General features: G+C 51.2%; 1 protein-coding gene across 1 annotated transcript in view; it reads left to right on the forward strand.

The window, feature by feature from the left end:
• eps8l2 (EPS8 like 2) overlaps positions 1-18591 on the forward strand; it is a 143856-nt gene that overhangs the window by 26310 nt on the left and 98955 nt on the right. Inside the window, exons 2-3 of the mRNA XM_046342961.1 lie at positions 739-789; positions 7840-7886. Of these exons, the coding sequence (XP_046198917.1) occupies positions 755-789; positions 7840-7886 (82 nt within the window). The 5' untranslated portion in view covers positions 739-754. The remainder of the gene's footprint in view (positions 1-738; positions 790-7839; positions 7887-18591) is intronic.

An 18591-nucleotide genomic window follows, 5' to 3' on the forward strand; every position in this document is an offset into this window, starting at 1 on the left:
TAGAGATACCATTTAAAGCAGGTGAGGTCACCGCATGTGTGGGAGGTGGAACAAAAGGGGTAGCTAAGGCATATTGAGCAGGGCTAGAGGCTCTAAAGTGAAACAAGACAATCACTAACCAAAACAGCAATGGACAAGGCATATTGACATTAGGGAGAGGTATCCGTAGCAGTGATCATGGGCTCTAGTGAGTAGCTAGGCGGGCTGGAGACACAGTGATTCAGACAGCTAGCGGGCCGGGGATAGCAGAAGGGCCTCGACGGAGGAGTCAGTTGAAGCCCCCTCGGGCGGTTACGTTGGCAAACCAGTCGTGATGGATCGGCAGGGCCCAGTGTATTAAAAGGGTCCAGGCCAATTGGCAAAATATATATTGTAGCCCAAGAAAATTGACTGATGGACCTCTTCAGCTAACTGTCCGATATGCTCTAGACAGCTAGCGTTCCGTGGCTAGCAGATGGGCATTCAGGGGACGTCGAGACGTAGGAGTCTGTTCAGAACCCCCTCGGGGCGGAGGGGTTTCTCAACATAGAAAATAGAGAATCACCATCACAATTCTCTCTCTTTTCCACCACTGTACTCTATATATGAGAGTTGTTAGTCAACAGATGGTTCAAAATGAATCAAGTATAGAGGAGCCCTGGTGGGAAACATGCTGAGGTTGGGAGGAAAACACGATGTCATTTCATGTCAATCTCTTTTCTCCTGCTTTCTCTCTCCCTCTCTTTCTCTGGCTTCCAGGTGGATGTGTTAAAGCATGAATAACCTGGGACCTCCGATGAGGCAAGCCAAGTGAGTAGCACACACGCACACACTAGGACGTGGAATTGCCATATATGTCTGCTACAGAGGGACAGAGAGAGAGAGCCTGCAGCAGAGGGACAGAGAGAGAGAGCCTGCAGCAGAGGGACAGAGAGAGAGAGCCTGCAGCAGAGGGACAGAGAGAGAGAGCCTGCAGCAGAGGGACTGGGAGAGAGCCTGCAGCAGAGGGACTGGGAGAGAGCCTGCAGCAGAGGGACAGGGAGAGAGCCTGCAGCAGAGGGACAGGGAGAGAGCCTGCAGCAGAGGGACAGGGAGAGAGCCTGCAGCAGAGGGACAGTAGACTAGGGGTCTGGTAGACTAGGGGTCTGGTAGACTAGGGGTCTGGTAGACTAGGGCTCTAGTAGACTAGGGGTCTCTCTCTCTCCTTCTTTGTCTGTACTTCTCTCTCACTCTCCCTCTCTCTTTCTCTCTCTCTCTCTCTCCTTCTTTGTCTGTACCCCCTCTCTCTCTCTCCCTCTCTCTTCCTCTGTCTTGCACTCTCTCTCTCAAGTCCACTCCCACACTCCCTCCCCTCTCTCTCCAAGTCCACTCCCACACTTCCCCCCTTTCTCTCTCTCTCCAAGTCCACTTCCCCTCTCTCTCTCTCTCTCTCTCTCTCTCCAAGTCCACTCCCACACTTCCCCCTTTCTCTCTCTCTCCAAGTCCACTTCCCCACTCTCTCTCTCTCTCTCTCTCGCCAAGTCCACTCCCACACTTCCCCCTCTCTCTCTCGCTCTCTCCAAGTCCCCTCCCATACTTCCCCTTCTCTCTCTCTCTCTCTCTCTCTCAAGTCCACTCCCACACTTCCCCCCCCTCTCTCCAAGTCCCCTCCCACACTTCTCCTCTCTCTCTGTCTCTCTCAAAAGTCCCCTCCCACACTTCCACCCTCTCTCTCTCTCTCTCTCTCTCTCTCTCTCTCTCTCTCTCTCTCTCTCCAAGTCCCCTCCCACACTTCCTCAAACTCTCTCTCTCTCTCTCTCTCTCTCTCTCTCTCTCTCTCTCTCTCTCTCTCTCTCTCTCTCTCTCTCTCTCTCAAGTCCCCTCCCACACTTCCTCTCTCTCTCTCTCTCTCTCTCTCTCTCTCTCTCTCTCTCTCTCTCTCTCTCTCTCTCCCAAGTCCCCTCCCACACTTCCTCAAACTCTCTCTCTCTCTCTCTCTCTCTCTCTCTCTCTCTCTCTCTCTCTCTCTCTCTCTCTCTCTCTCTCTCTCTCAAGTCCCCTCCCACACTTCCTCAAACTCTCTCTCTCTCTCTCTCTCTCTCTCTCTCTCTCTCTCTCTCTCTCTCTCTCTCTCTCTCTCTCTCTCCAAGTCCCCTCCCACACTTCCTCAAACTCTCTCTCTCTCTCTCTCTCTCTCTCTCTCTCTCTCTCTCTCTCTCTCTCTCTCGCTCTCTCTCTCTCTCTCCAAGTCCCCTCCCACACTTCTCTCTCTCTCTCTCTCTCTCTCTCCAAGTCCCCTCCCACACTTCCTCTCTCTCTCTCTCTCTCTCTCTCTCTCTCTCTCTCTCTCCAAAGTCCCCTCCCACACTTCCCCTCTCTCTCTCTCTCCAAAGTCCCCTCCCACACTTCCTCTCTCTCTCTCTCCAAAGTCCCCTCCCACACTTCCTCTCTCTCTCTCTCCAAGTCCCCTCCCACACTTCCTCCCTTTCTCTCCAAGTCCCCTCCCACACTTCCCCTCTCTCTCTCTCAAGTCCCCTCCCACACCCCCCTCTCTCTCTCTCTCCAAGTCCCCTCCCACACTTCCCCCTCCCTCTCTCTCTCCAAGTCCCCTCCCACACTTCCTCCCTCTCTCTCTCCAAGTCCCCTCCCACCCCCTCCTCTCTCTCTCTCTCTCCAAGTCCCCTCCCACACTTCCCCCATCTCTCTCAAGTCCCCTCCCACCCCCTCTCTCTCTCTCTCTCCAAGTCCCCTCCCACACTTCCCCCTCTCTCTCTCTCTCTCTCTCTCAAGTCCACTCCCACACTTCACCCCTCTCTCTCTGTCTCTCTCTCTCTCTCTCTCTCTCTCAAGTCCCCTCCCACACTTCCCCTCTCTCTCTCTCTCAAGGCCCCTCCCACACTTCCCCTCTCTCTCTCTCTCTCTCTCTCTCCAAGGCCCCTCCCACACTTCCCCTCTCTCTCTCCAAGGCCCCTCCCACACTTCCCCTCTCTCTCTCCAAGGCCCCTCCCACACTTCCCCTCTCTCTCTCCAAGGCCCCTCCCACACTTCCCCTCTCTCTCTCCAAGGCCCCTCCCACACTTCCCCTCTCTCTCTCCAAGGCCCCTCCCACACTTCCCTCTCTCTCTCCAAGGCCCCTCCCACACTTCCCCTCTCTCTCTCTCTCTCTCTCTCCAAGGCCCCTCCCTCTCTCTCTCTCTCTCTCCAAGTCCCCTCCCACACTTCCTCTCTCTCTCTCCAAGTCCCCTCCCACACTTCCTCTCTCTCTCTCCAAGTCCCTCCCACACTTCCTCTCTCTCTCTCCAAGTCCCCTCCCACACTTCCCCTCTCTCTCTCCAAGTCCCCTCCCACACTTCCCCTCTCTCTCTCCAAGTCCCCTCCCACACTTCCCCTCTCTCTCTCCAATTCCCCTCCCACACTTCCACTCTCTCTCTCCAAGTCCACTCCCACACTCCCCCCCTCTCTCTCTCTCTCTCTCTCTCTCTCTCTCTCTCTCTCTCTCCAAGTCCCCTCCCACATTTCCCCCTCTCTCTCTCTCTCTCAAGTCCACACCCACACTTCCCCCTCTCTCTCTCCAAGTCCACTCCCACACTTCCCCCTCTCTCTCTCCAAGTCCCCTCCCACCCCCTCCTCTCTCTCTCTCTCTCTCCAAGTCCCCTCCCACACTTCCCCCTCCTCTCTCTCTCAAGTCCCCTCCCACACTTCCCCCTCCCTCTCTCTCTCTAAGTCCCCTCCCACACTTCCCCCTCTCTCTCAAGTCCCCTCCCACACTTCCCCCTCTCTCTCAAGTCCCCTCCCACACTTCCCCCTCTCTCTCTCCAAGTCCCCTCCCACCCCCTTCTCTCTCTCTCTCTCTCAAGTCCCCTCCCACACTTCCCCCTCTCTCTCTCCAAGTCCCCTCCCACACTTCCCCTCTCTCTCTCTCTCTCTCAAAAGTCCCTCTCCCTCTCTCTCTCTCTCCTCTCTCTCTCTCTCTCTCTCTCTCTCCAAGTCCCCTCCCACACTTCCCCTCTCTCTCTCTCTCTCTCTCTCTCTCTCCAAGTCCCCTCCCACACTTCCCCTCTCTCTCTCTCTCTCTCTCTCTCTCAAGTCCCCTCCCACACTTCCCCTCTCTCTCTCTCTCTCTCTCTCTCTCTCTAAGTCCCTCCCACACTTCCCCTCTCTCTCTCTCTCTCTTTCTCTCTCTCTCTCTCTCTCCAAGTCCCCTCCCACACTTCCACCCTCTCTCTCCAAGTCTCTCTCCAAGTCTCCTCTCTCTCTCTCTCTCTCTCTCTCTCTCTCTCTCTCTCTCTCTCTCTCTCTCTCAAGTCCCCTCCCACACTTCCCCTCTCTCTCTCTCTCTCTCTCTCTCTCTCTCTCTCAAGTCCCCTCCCACCTTCCCCTCTCTCTCTCTCTCTCTCTCTCTCTCTCTCCAAGTCCCCTCCCACACTTCCCCCTCTCTCTCTCTCTCTCTCTCTCTCTCTCTCTCTCTCTCTCTCCAAGTCCCCTCCCACACTTCCCCTCTCTCTCTCTCTCTCTCTCTCTCTCTCTCCAAGTCCCCTCCCACACTTCCCCTCTCTCTCTCTCCCTCTCCTCTCTCTCTCTCTCTCTCTCTCCAAGTCCCCTCCCACACTTCCCCTCTCTCTCTCTCTCTCTCTCTCTAAGTCCCCTCCCACACTTCCTCCTCTCTCTCTCTCTAAGTCCCCTCCCATACTTCCTCTCTCTCTCTCTAAGTCCCCTCCCACACTTCCCCTCTCTCTCTCCAAGTCCACTCCCACACTTCCCCCTCTCTCTCTCGCTCTCTCCAAGTCCCCTCCCACTTCCCCTCTCTCTCTCTCTCTCTCAAGTCCCTCCCACACTTCCCCCCTCTCTCCAAGTCCCCTCCCACACTTCCCCTCTCTCTCTGTCTCTCTCAAAAGTCCCCTCCCACACTTCCACCCTCTCTCTCTCTCTCTCTCTCTCTCCAAAGTCCCTCCCTCTCTCTCTCCTCTCTCTCTCTCTCTCTCTCTCTCTCTCTCTCTCTCTCTCTCCAAAGTCCCCTCCCACACTTCCCCTCTCTCTCTCTCTCCAAAGTCCCCTCCCACACTTCCCCTCCTCTCTCTCCAAAGTCCCCTCCCACACTTCCTCTCTCTCTCTCTCCAAAGTCCCCTCCCACACTTCCCTCTCTCTCTCTCCAAAGTCCCCTCCCACACTTCCTCCCTTTCTCTCCAAGTCCCCTCCCACACTTCCCCTCTCTCTCTCTCCAAGTCCCCTCCCACCCCCTCCTCTCTCTCTGTCTCTCTCTCTCCAAAGTCCCCTCCCACACTTCCTCCCTTTCTCTCCAAGTCCCCTCCCACACTTCCCCTCTCTCTCTCTCCAAGTCCCCTCCCACCCCCTCCTCTCTCTCTCTCTCTCTCTCTCAAGTCCCCTCCCACACTTCCTCCCTTTCTCTCCAAGTCCCCTCCCACACTTCCCCTCTCTCTCTCTCCAAGTCCCCTCCCACCCCCTCCTCTCTCTCTGTCTCTCTCTCTCCAAAGTCCCCTCCCACACTTCCTCCCTTTCTCTCCAAGTCCCCTCCCACACTTCCCCTCTCTCTCTCTCCAAGTCCCCTCCCACCCCCCTCCTCTCTCTCTCTCTCTCTCTCCAAAGTCCCCTCCCACACTTCCCCTCTCTCTCTCTCCAAAGTCCCCTCCCACACTTCCTCCCTTTCTCTCCAAGTCCCCTCCCACTTCCCCTCTCTCTCTCTCCAAGTCCCCTCCCACCCCCTCCTCTCTCTCTGTCTCTCTCTCTCCAAAGTCCCCTCCCACACTTCCTCCCTTTCTCTCCAAGTCCCCTCCCACACTTCCCCTCTCTCTCTCTCCAAGTCCCCTCCCACCCCCTCCTCTCTCTCTCTCTCTCTCTCTCTCCAAGTCCCCTCCCACACTTCCTCCCTTTCTCTCCAAGTCCCCTCCCACACTTCCCCTCTCTCTCTCTCCAAGTCCCCTCCCACCCCCTCCTCTCTCTCTCTCTCTCTCTCTCTCCAAAGTCCCCTCCCACACTTCCCCTCTCTCTCTCTCCAAAGTCCCCTCCCACACTTCCTCCCTTTCTCTCCAAGTCCCCTCCCACACTTCCCCTCTCTCTCTCTCCAAGTCCCCTCCCACCCCCTCCTCTCTCTCTCTCTCTCTCTCTCCAAAGTCCCCTCCCACACTTCCCCTCTCTCTCTCTCCAAAGTCCCCTCCCACACTTCCCTCCCTTTCTCTCCAAGTCCCCTCCCACACTTCCCCTCTCTCTCTCTCAAGTCCCCTCCCACCCCCTCCTCTCTCTCTGTCTCTCTCTCTCAAAGTCCCCTCCCACACTTCCTCCCTTTCTCTCCAAGTCCCCTCCCACACTTCCCCTCTCTCTCTCTCCAAGTCCCCTCCCACCCCCTCCTCTCTCTCTCTCTCTCTCTCTCCAAGTCCCCTCCCACACTTCCTCCCTTTCTCTCCAAGTCCCCTCCCACACTTCCCCTCTCTCTCTCCAAGTCCCCTCCCACCCCCTCCTCCTCTCTCTCTCTCTCTCTCTCAAGTCCCCTCCCACACTTCCCCCTCTCTCTCAAGTCCCCTCCCACACTTCCCCTCTCTCTCTCCAAGTCCCCTCCCACCCCCGTCCTCTCTCTCTCTCTCTCCAAGTCCCCTCCCACACTTCCCCCTCTCTCTCAAGTCCCCTCCCACACTTCCCCCTCTCTCTCAAGTCCCCTCCCACATCCCCTCTCTCTCTCCAAGTCCCCTCCCACCCCCTCTCTCTCTCTCTCCAAGTCCCCTCCCACACTTCCACCCTCTCTCTCTCTCTCCAAGTCCACTCCCACACTTCCCCCTCTCTCTCCCTCTCTCTCTCTCTCTCTCTCTCTCTCTCTCTCTCTCTCCAAGTCCCCTCCCACACTTCCCCTCTCTCTCTCTCTCTCTCTCTCTCTCTCTCAAGTCCCCTCCCACACTTCCCCTCTCTCTCTCTCTCTCTCTCTCTCCAAGTCCCCTCCCACACTTCCCCTCTCTCTCTCTCTCTCTCTCTCTCTAAGTCCCCTCCCACACTTCCTCTCTCTCTCTCTAAGTCCCCTCCCACACTTCCCCTCTCTCTCTCCAAGTCCCCTCCCACACTTCCCCTCTCTCTCTCCAAGTCCCCTCCCACACTTCCCCTCTCTCTCTCCAAGTCCCCTCCCACACTTCCCCTCTCTCTCTCCAAGTCCCCTCCCACACTTCCCCTCTCTCTCTCTCTCTCTCCAAGTACCCTCCCACACTTCCCCTCTCTCTCTCTCTCTCTCTCTCTCTCTCTCTCCAAGTACCCTCCCACACTTCCCCTCTCTCTCTCTCTCCAAGTACCCTCCCACACTTCCCCTCTCTCTCTCAAGTCCCCTCCCACACTTCCCCTCTCTCTCTCCAAGTCCCCTCCCACACTTCCCCTCTCTCTCTCCAAGTCCCCTCCCACACTTCCCCTCTCTCTCTCTCTCTCTCCAAGTACCCTCCCACACTTCCCCTCTCTCTCTCTCCAAGTACCCTCCCACACTTCCCCTCTCTCTCTCCAAGTACCCTCCCACACTTCCCCTCTCTCTCTCCAAGTCCCCTCCCACACTTCCCCTCTCTCTCTCTCTCCAAGTCCCCTCCCACACTTCCTCTCTCTCTCTCTCTCCAAGTCCCCTCCCACACTTCCTCTCTCTCTCTCTCTCCAAGTCCCCTCCCACACTTCCCCTCTCTCTGGGCCATCTGGTCAGTATATGAGACAGTCTTCCAGTGCTGTCCATTCTGCTAGCTGGGACACTCTCTGGCTGTATCAGACTGATTAGGAATAGATAGTGTTTGTAGCACATTGTGATACTGATATTAGGAAGAGCTGGAGAAACCAGTTTGAAGCGATGAAGGGCAGACAACGTAACCCTGGTAACTCCTCATCCTCCTTCTGCTCTTCCTCTCTCTGCAGTGGGGTGGCCAGATCTGACAGCAAGATGGGCGCCAAGGCTCTATACGGTAAGATATGGACCGGAGCATGTTTGTGTGTGTGTGTGTGTGTGTGTGTGTGTGTGTGTGTGTGTGTGTGTGTGTGTGTGTGTGTGTGTGTGTGTGTGTGTGTGTGTGTGTGTGTGAACTGCAGTGTTTTATGATAAGTGTATTTGTACTATAGTTACCCATCAGCATGTGATCTTACCTGTGGCCTGAGCATTAATATGCGAGTATGAGTCAAATACCTGGTAAGGGTTTGGAACAGATTCCAGAAATGTCCTTTTATTTATTAGTTCATTAAGTATTTATAATATTACTGATTGTTAATGGTTTAAATTGCCGCCCAAAAAAATCTCCGTTAAAAACTGTAAATGTACAGTGGAATCATAAGAATGGTCCATCCACTAACTAGATAACATTCAGGAAGCCCTGGCTGTTCTACCAGACCAGACCAGACCTGAACTGTCAGGAAGCCCTGGCTGTTCTATCAGACCAGACCTGAACTGTCAGGAAGCCCTGGCTGTTCTATCAGACCAGACCAGAACTGAACTGTCAGGAAGCCCTGGCTGTTCTATCAGACCAGACCTGAACTGTCAGGAAGCCCTGGCTGTTCTATCAGACCAGACCTGAACTGTCAGGAAGCCCTGGCTGTTCTATCAGACCAGAACTGAACTGTCAGGAAGCCCTGGCTGTTCTATCAGACCAGACCTGAACTGAACTGTCAGGAAGCCCTGGCTGTTCTACCAGACCAGACCAGACCTGAACTTTCAGGAAGCCCTGGCTGTTCTATCAGACCAGACCTGAACTGAACTGTCAGGAAGCCCTGGCTGTTCTACCAGACCAGACCAGACCTGAACTTTCAGGAAGCCCTGGCTGTTCTATCAGACCAGACCAGACCTGAACTTTCAGGAAGCCCTGGCTGTTCTATCAGACCAGACCAGAACTGTCAGGAATCCCTGGCTGTTCTACCAGACCAGACCTGAACTGTCAGGAAGCCCTGGCTGTTCTATCAGACCAGACCAGACCTGAACTGTCAGGAAGCCCTGGCTGTTCTCAGACCAGACCAGACCTGAACTGTCAGGAAGCCCTGGCTGTTCTACAGACCAGACCAGACCTGAACTGTCAGGAAGCCCTGGCTGTTCTATCAGACCAGACCAGACCTGAACTGTCAGAAAGCCCTGGCTGTTCTACCAGACCAGACCAGACCTGAACTGTCAGGAAGCCCTGGCTGTTCTATCAGACCAGACCAGACCTGAACTTTCAAAAAGCCCTGGCTGTTCTACCAGACCAGACCAGACCTGAACTGTCAGGAAGCCCTGGCTGTTCTACCAGACCAGACCAGACCTGAACTGTCAGGAAGCCCTGGCTGTTCTATCAGACCAGACCAGACCTGAACTTTCAGAAAGCCCTGGCTGTTCTACCAGACCAGACCAGACCTGAACTGTCAGGAAGCCCTGGCTGTTCTATCAGACCAGACCAGACCTGAACTTTCAGAAAGCCCTGGCTGTTCTACCAGACCAGACCAGACCTGAACTGTCAGGAAGCCCTGGCTGTTCTATCAGACCAGACCTGAACTGTCAGGAAGCCCTGGCAGTTCTACCAGACCAGACCAGACCTGAACTGTCAGGAAGCCCTGGCAGTTCTATCAGACCAGACCAGACCTGAACATTCAGGAAGCCATGGCTGTTCTACCAGACCAGACCAGACCTGAACTGTCAGGAAGCCATTGCTGTTCTACCAGACCAGACCAGACCTGAACTGTCAGGAAGCCCTGGCAGTTCTATCAGACCAGACCAGACCTGAACATTCAGGAAGCCATGGCTGTTCTACCAGACCAGACCAGACCTGAACTGTCAGGAAGCCATGGCTGTTCTACCAGACCAGACCAGACCTGAACTGTCAGGAAGCCATGGCTGTTCTACCAGACCAGGCCAGACCTGAACTTTCAGGAAGCCCTGGCTGTTCTACCAGACCAGACCAGACCTGAACTGTCAGGAAGCTCTGGCAGTGCATCTCAGTGCTAGAGGCGTCACTACAGACCCTGGTTCAATTCTAAGATGTATCACAACCATCCATGATTGGGAGTCCCAAAGGCGACGCACAATTGGCCCAGCGTCGTCCGGGTTTGGCCGGTTGTAAATAAGAATTTGTTCTTAACTGACTTTCCAAATCGTGTCCAATCATTTGAAGTCATGACAGATTGATCAAGAATGATCAATAGCAACAGGATGCCCCTGACCTTAATTTAGAGTCTCATAGCAAAAGGGTCTGAGTACTTTTTCTGTTTTTAGTTTTTATACATTTGCAAAAATGTTTTCACTTTGTCATCGTGGGGTATTGTGATGTCATCGTGGGGTATTGTGATGTCATCGTGGGGTATTGTGATGTCATCGTGGGGTATTGTGATGTCATCGTGGGGTATTGTGATGTCATCGTGGGGTATTGTGATGTCATCGTGGGGTATTGTGTGTAGATTGATGAGGGAAAACATTTTAGAATAAGGCCGTAATGTGTCCAGGTGTATGAATACTTTCTGAATGCTCAGTATACAAATCAATTATAAATATATTTCTGTATATCTACAGAAATAAGACAGATCCTGCTTGTTGCCTGTGTTTGTTTAATAGCCTACTGATTCCCTGAGCACCAACAACCACAACATGTCGGATTTAAACAATTTCACAAATTTCGTCTGTTTCTAATCTTTGCTTGTAACCAAGCCTTATCCCCCCTCTCATTAGACTCTCTGGGATTACGTATAATGTATTTAGTGTTGTTTACACTGTTCTGTTATAATACTGTAATGTAACAGCACCTGTTGATCACATCGTACTGTAGGACATGCAGCTCTCACTCCTATACACTTCCTCTTCTGGGCATCATTATACTCATCAGACATGTCGGTATCATTATGTTTAGTATAGTATCCTTGTATAACCAGCTGTAGGCCTGAGAGAGCTTCCTGTGTAGCTTCTGTTAATACAGTAACTTAGGCCTATATTTTAATATATACAGTAGGCTACTGCATTAACCATTCATTCATGTCATCACACAGCATACCAGTCATTCATGTCATCACACAGCATACCAGTCATTCATGTCATCACACAGCATACCAGTCATTCATGTCATCACACAGCATACCAGTCATTCATGTCATCACACAGCATACCAGTCATTCATGTCATCACACAGCATACCAGTCATTCATGTCATCACACAGCATACCAGTCATTCATGTCATCACACAGCATACCAGTCATTCATGTCATCACACAGCATACCAGTCATTCATGTCATCACACAGCATACCAGTCATTCATGTCATCACACAGCATACCAGTCATTCATGTCATCACACAGCATACCAGTCATTCATGTCATCACACAGCATACCAGTCATTCATGTCATCACACAGCATACCAGTCATTCATGTCATCACACAGCATACCAGACTTGAATTCTTTTCATAACTAATAAATAAACCAGGCATTGGATTCACGGTTGCGTGCTACTTTTTTGCTGTATTAAAGGCTTTACAATAAAAAAAGAAGCTTATTCTACATTTATTTTCGCCGTTCCAAATGGTCCCGGGGGAAAAGACTGTGTTCTAACATGATCTGTTTGTCGTAACGCGGAGCTCTGGTCTCTTGGTCTACAGTTTTACCACGAGTTACGGACTTCCCCTATTCCGTCTGAGCAACCAGTAAACATTCCCCGTTTTGAGTTTCTTTTTCTTGTCCTCCTCATCCATTTTTTCTGTCACAGGTTAGGGTGTTGGAGTTTGTTACAACCAATTTATTGATGTGATTATATGCTATAGAAACTAACCGGTGCCCCCGCACATTGACTCTGTACCGTACCCCCTGTATATAGCCTCCACATTGACTCTGTACTGGTACCCCCTGTATATAGCCTCCACATGGACTCTGTACTGGTAACACCCCCTGTATATAGCCTCCACATTGACTCTGTACCGTAACACCCAGTATATAGCCTCCACATTGACTCTGTACCGTAACACCCTGTATATAGCCTCCACACTGACTCTGTACCAGTACCCCCAGTATATAGCCTCCACATTGACTCTGTACCGTAACACCCTGTATATAGCCTCCACATTGACTCTGTATCATAACACCCTGTATATAGCCTCCACACTGACTCTGTACCAGTACCCCCTGTATATAGCCTCCACATTGACTCTGTACCGTAACACCCTGTATATAGCCTCCACACTGACTCTGTACCAGTACCCCCTGTATATAGCCTCCACATTGACTCTGTACCAGTACCCCCTGTATATAGCTTCCACACTGACTCTGTACCAGTACCCCCTGTATATAGCCTCCACATTGACTCTGTACCAGTACCCCCTGTATATAGCCTCCACATTGACTCTGTACCAGTACCCCCTGTATATAGCCTCCACATTGACTCTGTACCGTAATACCCTGTATATAGCCTCCACATTGACTCTGTACCGGTACCCCCTGTATATGGCCTCCACATTGACTCTGTACCGTAATACCCTGTATATAGCCTCCACATTGACTCTGTACCGTAATACCCTGTATATAGCCTCCACATTGACTCTGTACCAGTACCCCCAGTATATAGCCTCCACATTAACTCTGTACCGTAATACCCTGTATATAGCCTCCACATTGACTCTGTACCGGTACCCCCTGTATATAGCCTCCACACTCTGTACTAGTACCCCCAGTATATAGCCTCCACATTGACTCTGTACCGTAATACCCTGTATATAGCCTCCACATTGACTCTGTACCGGTACCCCCTGTATATAGCCTCCACATTGACTCTGTACCGTAATACCCTGTATATAGCCTCCACATTGACTCTGTACCGGTACCCCCTGTATATAGCATCCACATTGACTCTGTACCGGTACCCCCTGTATATAGCCTCCACATTGACTCTGTACCGGTACCCCCTGTATATAGCCTCCACATTGACTCTGTACCGGTACCCCCTGTATATAGCCTCCACATTGACTCTGTACCGGTACCCCCTGTATATAGCCTCCACATTGACTCTGTACCGGTACCCCCTGTATATAGCCTCCACATTGACTCTGTACCGGTACCCCCTGTATATAGCCTCCACATTGACTCTGTACCGGTACCCCCTGTATATAGCCTCCACATTGACTCTGTACCGGTACCCCCTGTATATAGCCTCCACATTGACTCTGTACCGGTACCCCCTGTATATAGCCTCCACATTGACTCTGTACCTGTACCCCCTGTATATAGCCTCCACATTGACTCTGTACCGGTACCCCCTGTATATAGCCTCCACATTGACTCTGTACCTGTACCCCCTGTATATAGCCTCCACATTGACTCTGTACCGGTACCCCCTGTATATAGCCTCCACATTGACTCTGTACCGGTACCCCCTGTATATAGCCTCCACATTGACTCTGTACCGGTACCCCCTGTATATAGCCTCCACATTGACTCTGTACCGGTACCCCCTGTATATAGCCTCCACATTGACTCTGTACCGGTACCCACTGCATATAGCCTCCACATTGACTCTGTACCGGTACCCCCTGTATATAGCCTCCACATTGACCCTGTACCGGTACCCCTGTATATAGCCTCCACATTGACTCTGTACCGGTACCCCCTGTATATAGCCTCCACATTGACTCTGTACCGGTACCCCCTGTATATAGCCTCCACATTGACTCTGTACCGGTACCCCCTGTATATAGCCTCCACATTGACTCTGTACCGGTACCCCCTGTATATAGCCTCCACATTGACTCTGTACCGTAACCCCTGTATATAGCCTCCACATTGACTCTGTACCAGTACCCCTGTATATAGTCTCCACATTGACTCTGTACCAGTACCACCTGTATATAGTCTCCACATTGACTCTGTACCGTAACAGCCTGTATATAGTCTCCACATTGACTCTGTACCGTAATACCCTGTATATAGCCTCCACATTGTTATTTTACTGTAGCTGTTTAATTATTAATTAATTATTTACTTGTGTATTTTTAACTTATGTCTTTTTTATTTTTTAAAGCTCGTTGGTTTATAAGAAAGCAGTTCATGGTAAGGTTGTGAAAAATAACATTTACATTTATTTGATGTGATTTTGTAAGTCAGGCCCTATTGGGGACATGTGCATGCAATGCAAAAATATTGAGAGAATAGGGAATGTTTTTCCTAAACGAATAAAGGCTTTTGGTAACAGAACTTTTCTGTTTGAAATTACTGTGATTATGTTGCACCTTCAGGGACTTGGACAGAGAGAGACAACACCAATAAACACTGTGGTGGTCTCTGTAGCAGGGAGGAGAGAGAGACAACACTATAAACACTGTGGTGGTCTCTGTAGCAGGGAGGAGAGAGAGACAACACTATAAACACTGTGGTGGTCTCTGTAGCAGGGAGGAGAGAGACAACACTATACACACTGTGGTGGTCTCTGTAGCAGGGAGGAGAGACAACACTATACACACTGTGGTGGTCTCTGTAGCAGGGAGGAGAGAGAGACAACACTATAAACACTGTGGTGGTCTCTGTAGCAGGGAGGAGAGGACAACACTATAAACACTGTGGTGGTCTCTGTAGCAGGGAGGAGAGAGAGACAACACTATAAACACTGTGGTGGTCTCTGTAGCAGGGAGGAGAGACAACACTATAAACACTGTGGTGGTCTCTGTAGCAGGGAGGAGAGAGAGACAACACTATAAACACTGTGGTGGTCTCTGTAGCAGGGAGGAGAGAGAGACAACACTATAAACACTGTGGTGGTCTCTGTAGCAGGGAGGAGAGACAACACTATAAACACTGTGGTGGTCTCTGTAGCAGGGAGGAGAGAGAGACAACACTATAAACACTGTGGTGGTCTCTGTAGCAGGGAGGAGAGAGAGACAACACTATAAACACTGTGGTGGTCTCTGTAGCAGGGAGGAGAGAGAGACAACACTATAAACACTGTGGTGGTCTCTGCAGCAGGGAGGAGAGAGAGACAACACTATAAACACTGTGGTGGTCTCTGTAGCAGGGAGGAGAGACAGCACTATAAACACTGTGGTGGTCTCTGTAGCAGGGAGGAGAGAGAGACAACACTATAAACACTGTGGTGGTCTCTGTAGCAGGGAGGAGAGAGAGACAACACTATAAACACTGTGGTGGTCTCTGTAACAGGGAGGAGAGAGACAACACTATAAACACTGTGGTGGTCTCTGTAGCAGGGAGGAGAGAGAGACAACACTATAAACACTGTGGTGGTCTCTGTAGCAGGGAGGAGAGAGAGACAACACTATAAACACTGTGGTGGTCTCTGTAGCAGGGAGGAGAGACAACACTATAAACACTGTGGTGGTCTCTGTAGCAGGGAGGAGAGAGAGACAACACTATAAACACTGTGGTGGTCTCTGTAGCAGGGAGGAGAGACAGACAACACTATAAACACTGTGGTGGTCTCTGTAGCAGGGAGGAGAGAGAGACAACACTATAAACACTGTGGTGGTCTCTGTAGCAGGGAGGAGAGACGACACTATAAACACTGTGGTGGTCTCTGTAGCAGGGAGGAGAGACAGACAACACTATAAACACTGTGGTGGTCTCTGTAGCAGGGAGGAGAGACGACACTATAAACACTGTGGTGGTCTCTGTAGCAGGGAGGAGAGACAGACAACACTATAACCACTGTGGTGGTCTCTAGCAGGGAGGAGAGAGACAACACTATAAACACTGTGGTGGTCTCTAGCAGGAGGAGAGACAACACTATAAACACTGTGGTGGTCTCTGTAGCAGGGAGGAGAGAGAGACGACACTATAAACACTGTGGTGGTCTCTGTAGCAGGGAGGAGAGACAGACAACACTATAACCACTGTGGTGGTCTCTGTAGCAGGGAGGAGAGAGACAACACTATAAACACTGTGGTGGTCTCTGTAGCAGGGAGGAGAGACAACACTATAAACACTGTGGTGGTCTCTGTAGCAGGGAGGAGAGACAACACTATAAACACTGTGGTGGTCTCTGTAGCAGGGAGGAGAGAGAGACAACACTATAAACACTGTGGTGGTCTCTGTAGCAGGGAGGAGAGACAACACTATAAACACTGTGGTGGTCTCTGTAGCAGGGAGGAGAGAGAGACAACACTATAAACACTGTGGTGGTCTCTGTAGCAGGGAGGAGAGAGAGACAACACTATAAACACTGTGGTGGTCTCTGTAGCAGGGAGGAGAGAGAGACAACACTATAAACACTGTGGTGGTCTCTGTAGCAGGGAGGAGAGAGACAACACTATAAACACTGTGGTGGTCTCTGTAGCAGGGAGGAGAGAGAGACAACACTATAAACACTGTGGTGGTCTCTGTAGCAGGGAGGAGAGAGAGACAACACTATAAACACTGTGGTGGTCTCTGTAGCAGGGAGGAGAGACAGACAACACTATAACCACTGTGGTGGTCTCTGTAGCAGGGAGGAGAGAGAGACAACACTATAAACACTGTGGTGGTCTCTGTAGCAGGGAGGAGAGACAACACTATAAACACTGTGGTGGTCTCTGTAGCAGGGAGGAGAGAGAGACAACACTATAAACACTGTGGTGGTCTCTGTAGCAGGGAGGAGAGAGAGACAACACTATAAACACTGTGGTGGTCTCTGTAGCAGGGAGGAGAGACAACACTATAAACACTGTGGTGGTCTCTGTAGCAGGGAGGAGAGAGAGACAACACTATAAACACTGTGGTGGTCTCTGTAGCAGGGAGGAGAGAGAGACAACACTATAAACACTGTGGTGGTCTCTGTAGCAGGGAGGAGAGAGAGACAACACTATAAACACTGTGGTGGTCTCTGTAGCAGGGAGGAGAGAGAGACAACACTATAAACACTGTGGTGGTCTCTGTAGCAGGGAGGAGAGAGAGACAACACTATAAACACTGTGGTGGTCTCTGTAGCAGGGAGGAGAGAGAGACAACACTATAAACACTGTGGTGGTCTCTGTAGCAGGGAGGAGAGAGAGACAACACTATAAACACTGTGGTGGTCTCTGTAGCAGGGAGGAGAGAGAGACAACACTATAAACACTGTGGTGGTCTCTGTAGCAGGGAGGAGAGAGAGACAACACTATAAACACTGTGGTGGTCTCTGTAGCAGGGAGGAGAGAGAGACAACACTATAAACACTGTGGTGGTCTCTGTAGCAGGGAGGAGAGACAACACTATAAACACTGTGGTGGTCTCTGTAGCAGGGAGGAGAGAGAGACAACACTATAAACACTGTGGTGGTCTCTGTAGCAGGGAGGAGAGACAACACTATAAACACTGTGGTGGTCTCTGTAGCAGGGAGGAGAGAGAGACAACACTATAAACACTGTGGTGGTCTCTGTAGCAGGGAGGAGAGATGACACTATAAACACTGTGGTGGTCTCTGTAGCAGGGAGGGGAGAGAGACAACACTATAAACACTGTGGTGGTCTCTGTAGCAGGGAGGAGAGAGAGACAACACTATAAACACTGTGGTGGTCTCTGTAGCAGGGAGGAGAGAGAGACAACACTATAACCACTGTGGTGGTCTCTGTAGCAGGGAGGAGACAGAGACAACACTATAAACACTGTGGTGGTCTCTGTAGCAGGGAGGAGAGACAGCACTATAAACACTGTGGTGGTCTCTGTAGCAGGGAGGAGAGAGAGACAACACTATAAACACTGTGGTGGTCTCTGTAGCAGGGAGGAGAGAGAGACAACACTATAAACACTGTGGTGGTCTCTGTAGCAGGGAGGAGACAGAGACAACACTATAAACACTGTGGTGGTCTCTGTAGCAGGGAGGAGAGAGAGACAGCACTATAAACACTGTGGTGGTCTCTGTAGCAGGGAGGAGAGAGAGACAACACTATAAACACTGTGGTGGTCTCTGTAGCAGGGAGGAGAGAGAGACAGCACTGTAAACACTGTCTGTTTTTTTTGTTTTTAACAAGTCTGATCCCGGCCCTGCGCAATCAAATCAATTGCGATCAACTTCCTGTAGAGTCATTTGGTCTGTGCGTGATAAATGATTTAATAGGTACTAACTAGTGGTGTCAATGCTGTTATGTACAGGATGCTGCTGCTATGGTCTACTCTCTCTGTGTGTGTGTCTGCTGTGCGGGAGTGAGTGTGTATAAATGATTTAATAGGTACTAACTAGTGGTGTCAATGCTGTTATGTACAGGGATGGCTGATGGTCTACACTCTAAACACTGTGTGTGGTCTCTGTGTGTGGGAGGAGTGACAGTGTATAAACACTGTGGTGGTCTCTGTAGCAGGGAGGAGTGAGTGTGTGTGTGTGTGTAAACACTGTGGTGTCTAAATATACACTGTTACGTTAGCAGGCAGTTGTCAATGCTCAGGGCTCAATGCTGGGTGGTCTGTTATTAGACTGTGGTTGGAAGGAACAGGGAGGGAATCACTGACAGACTCATTGATAATGAGAACACTGTGTGGTGTCTGTAGCTGGGAGCAGTTTGCACCCTATGTGTGTGTGTGGTGGTCTGTAGCAGGGAGGGTCTATCCCTGTCTGTTTCTCGGTCTGTCCCGGCCACACCCCTTCCCTTCCCACCTGCCTTAGTCATGGTCACTGGTCCCCAGCAGGGACCTTCCAGACCTGGGAGCAAATACTATTTGAAATATTTCAAATAGTTTGATAGTTTGGTCAGCCTGTCTAGAACCACTGTCTCAGGTGGGGGGG

The sequence above is a fragment of the Oncorhynchus gorbuscha genome, linkage group LG01 (assembly GCF_021184085.1).
Source record: "Oncorhynchus gorbuscha isolate QuinsamMale2020 ecotype Even-year linkage group LG01, OgorEven_v1.0, whole genome shotgun sequence".
Taxonomy (NCBI): Eukaryota; Metazoa; Chordata; class Actinopteri; order Salmoniformes; family Salmonidae; genus Oncorhynchus; species Oncorhynchus gorbuscha.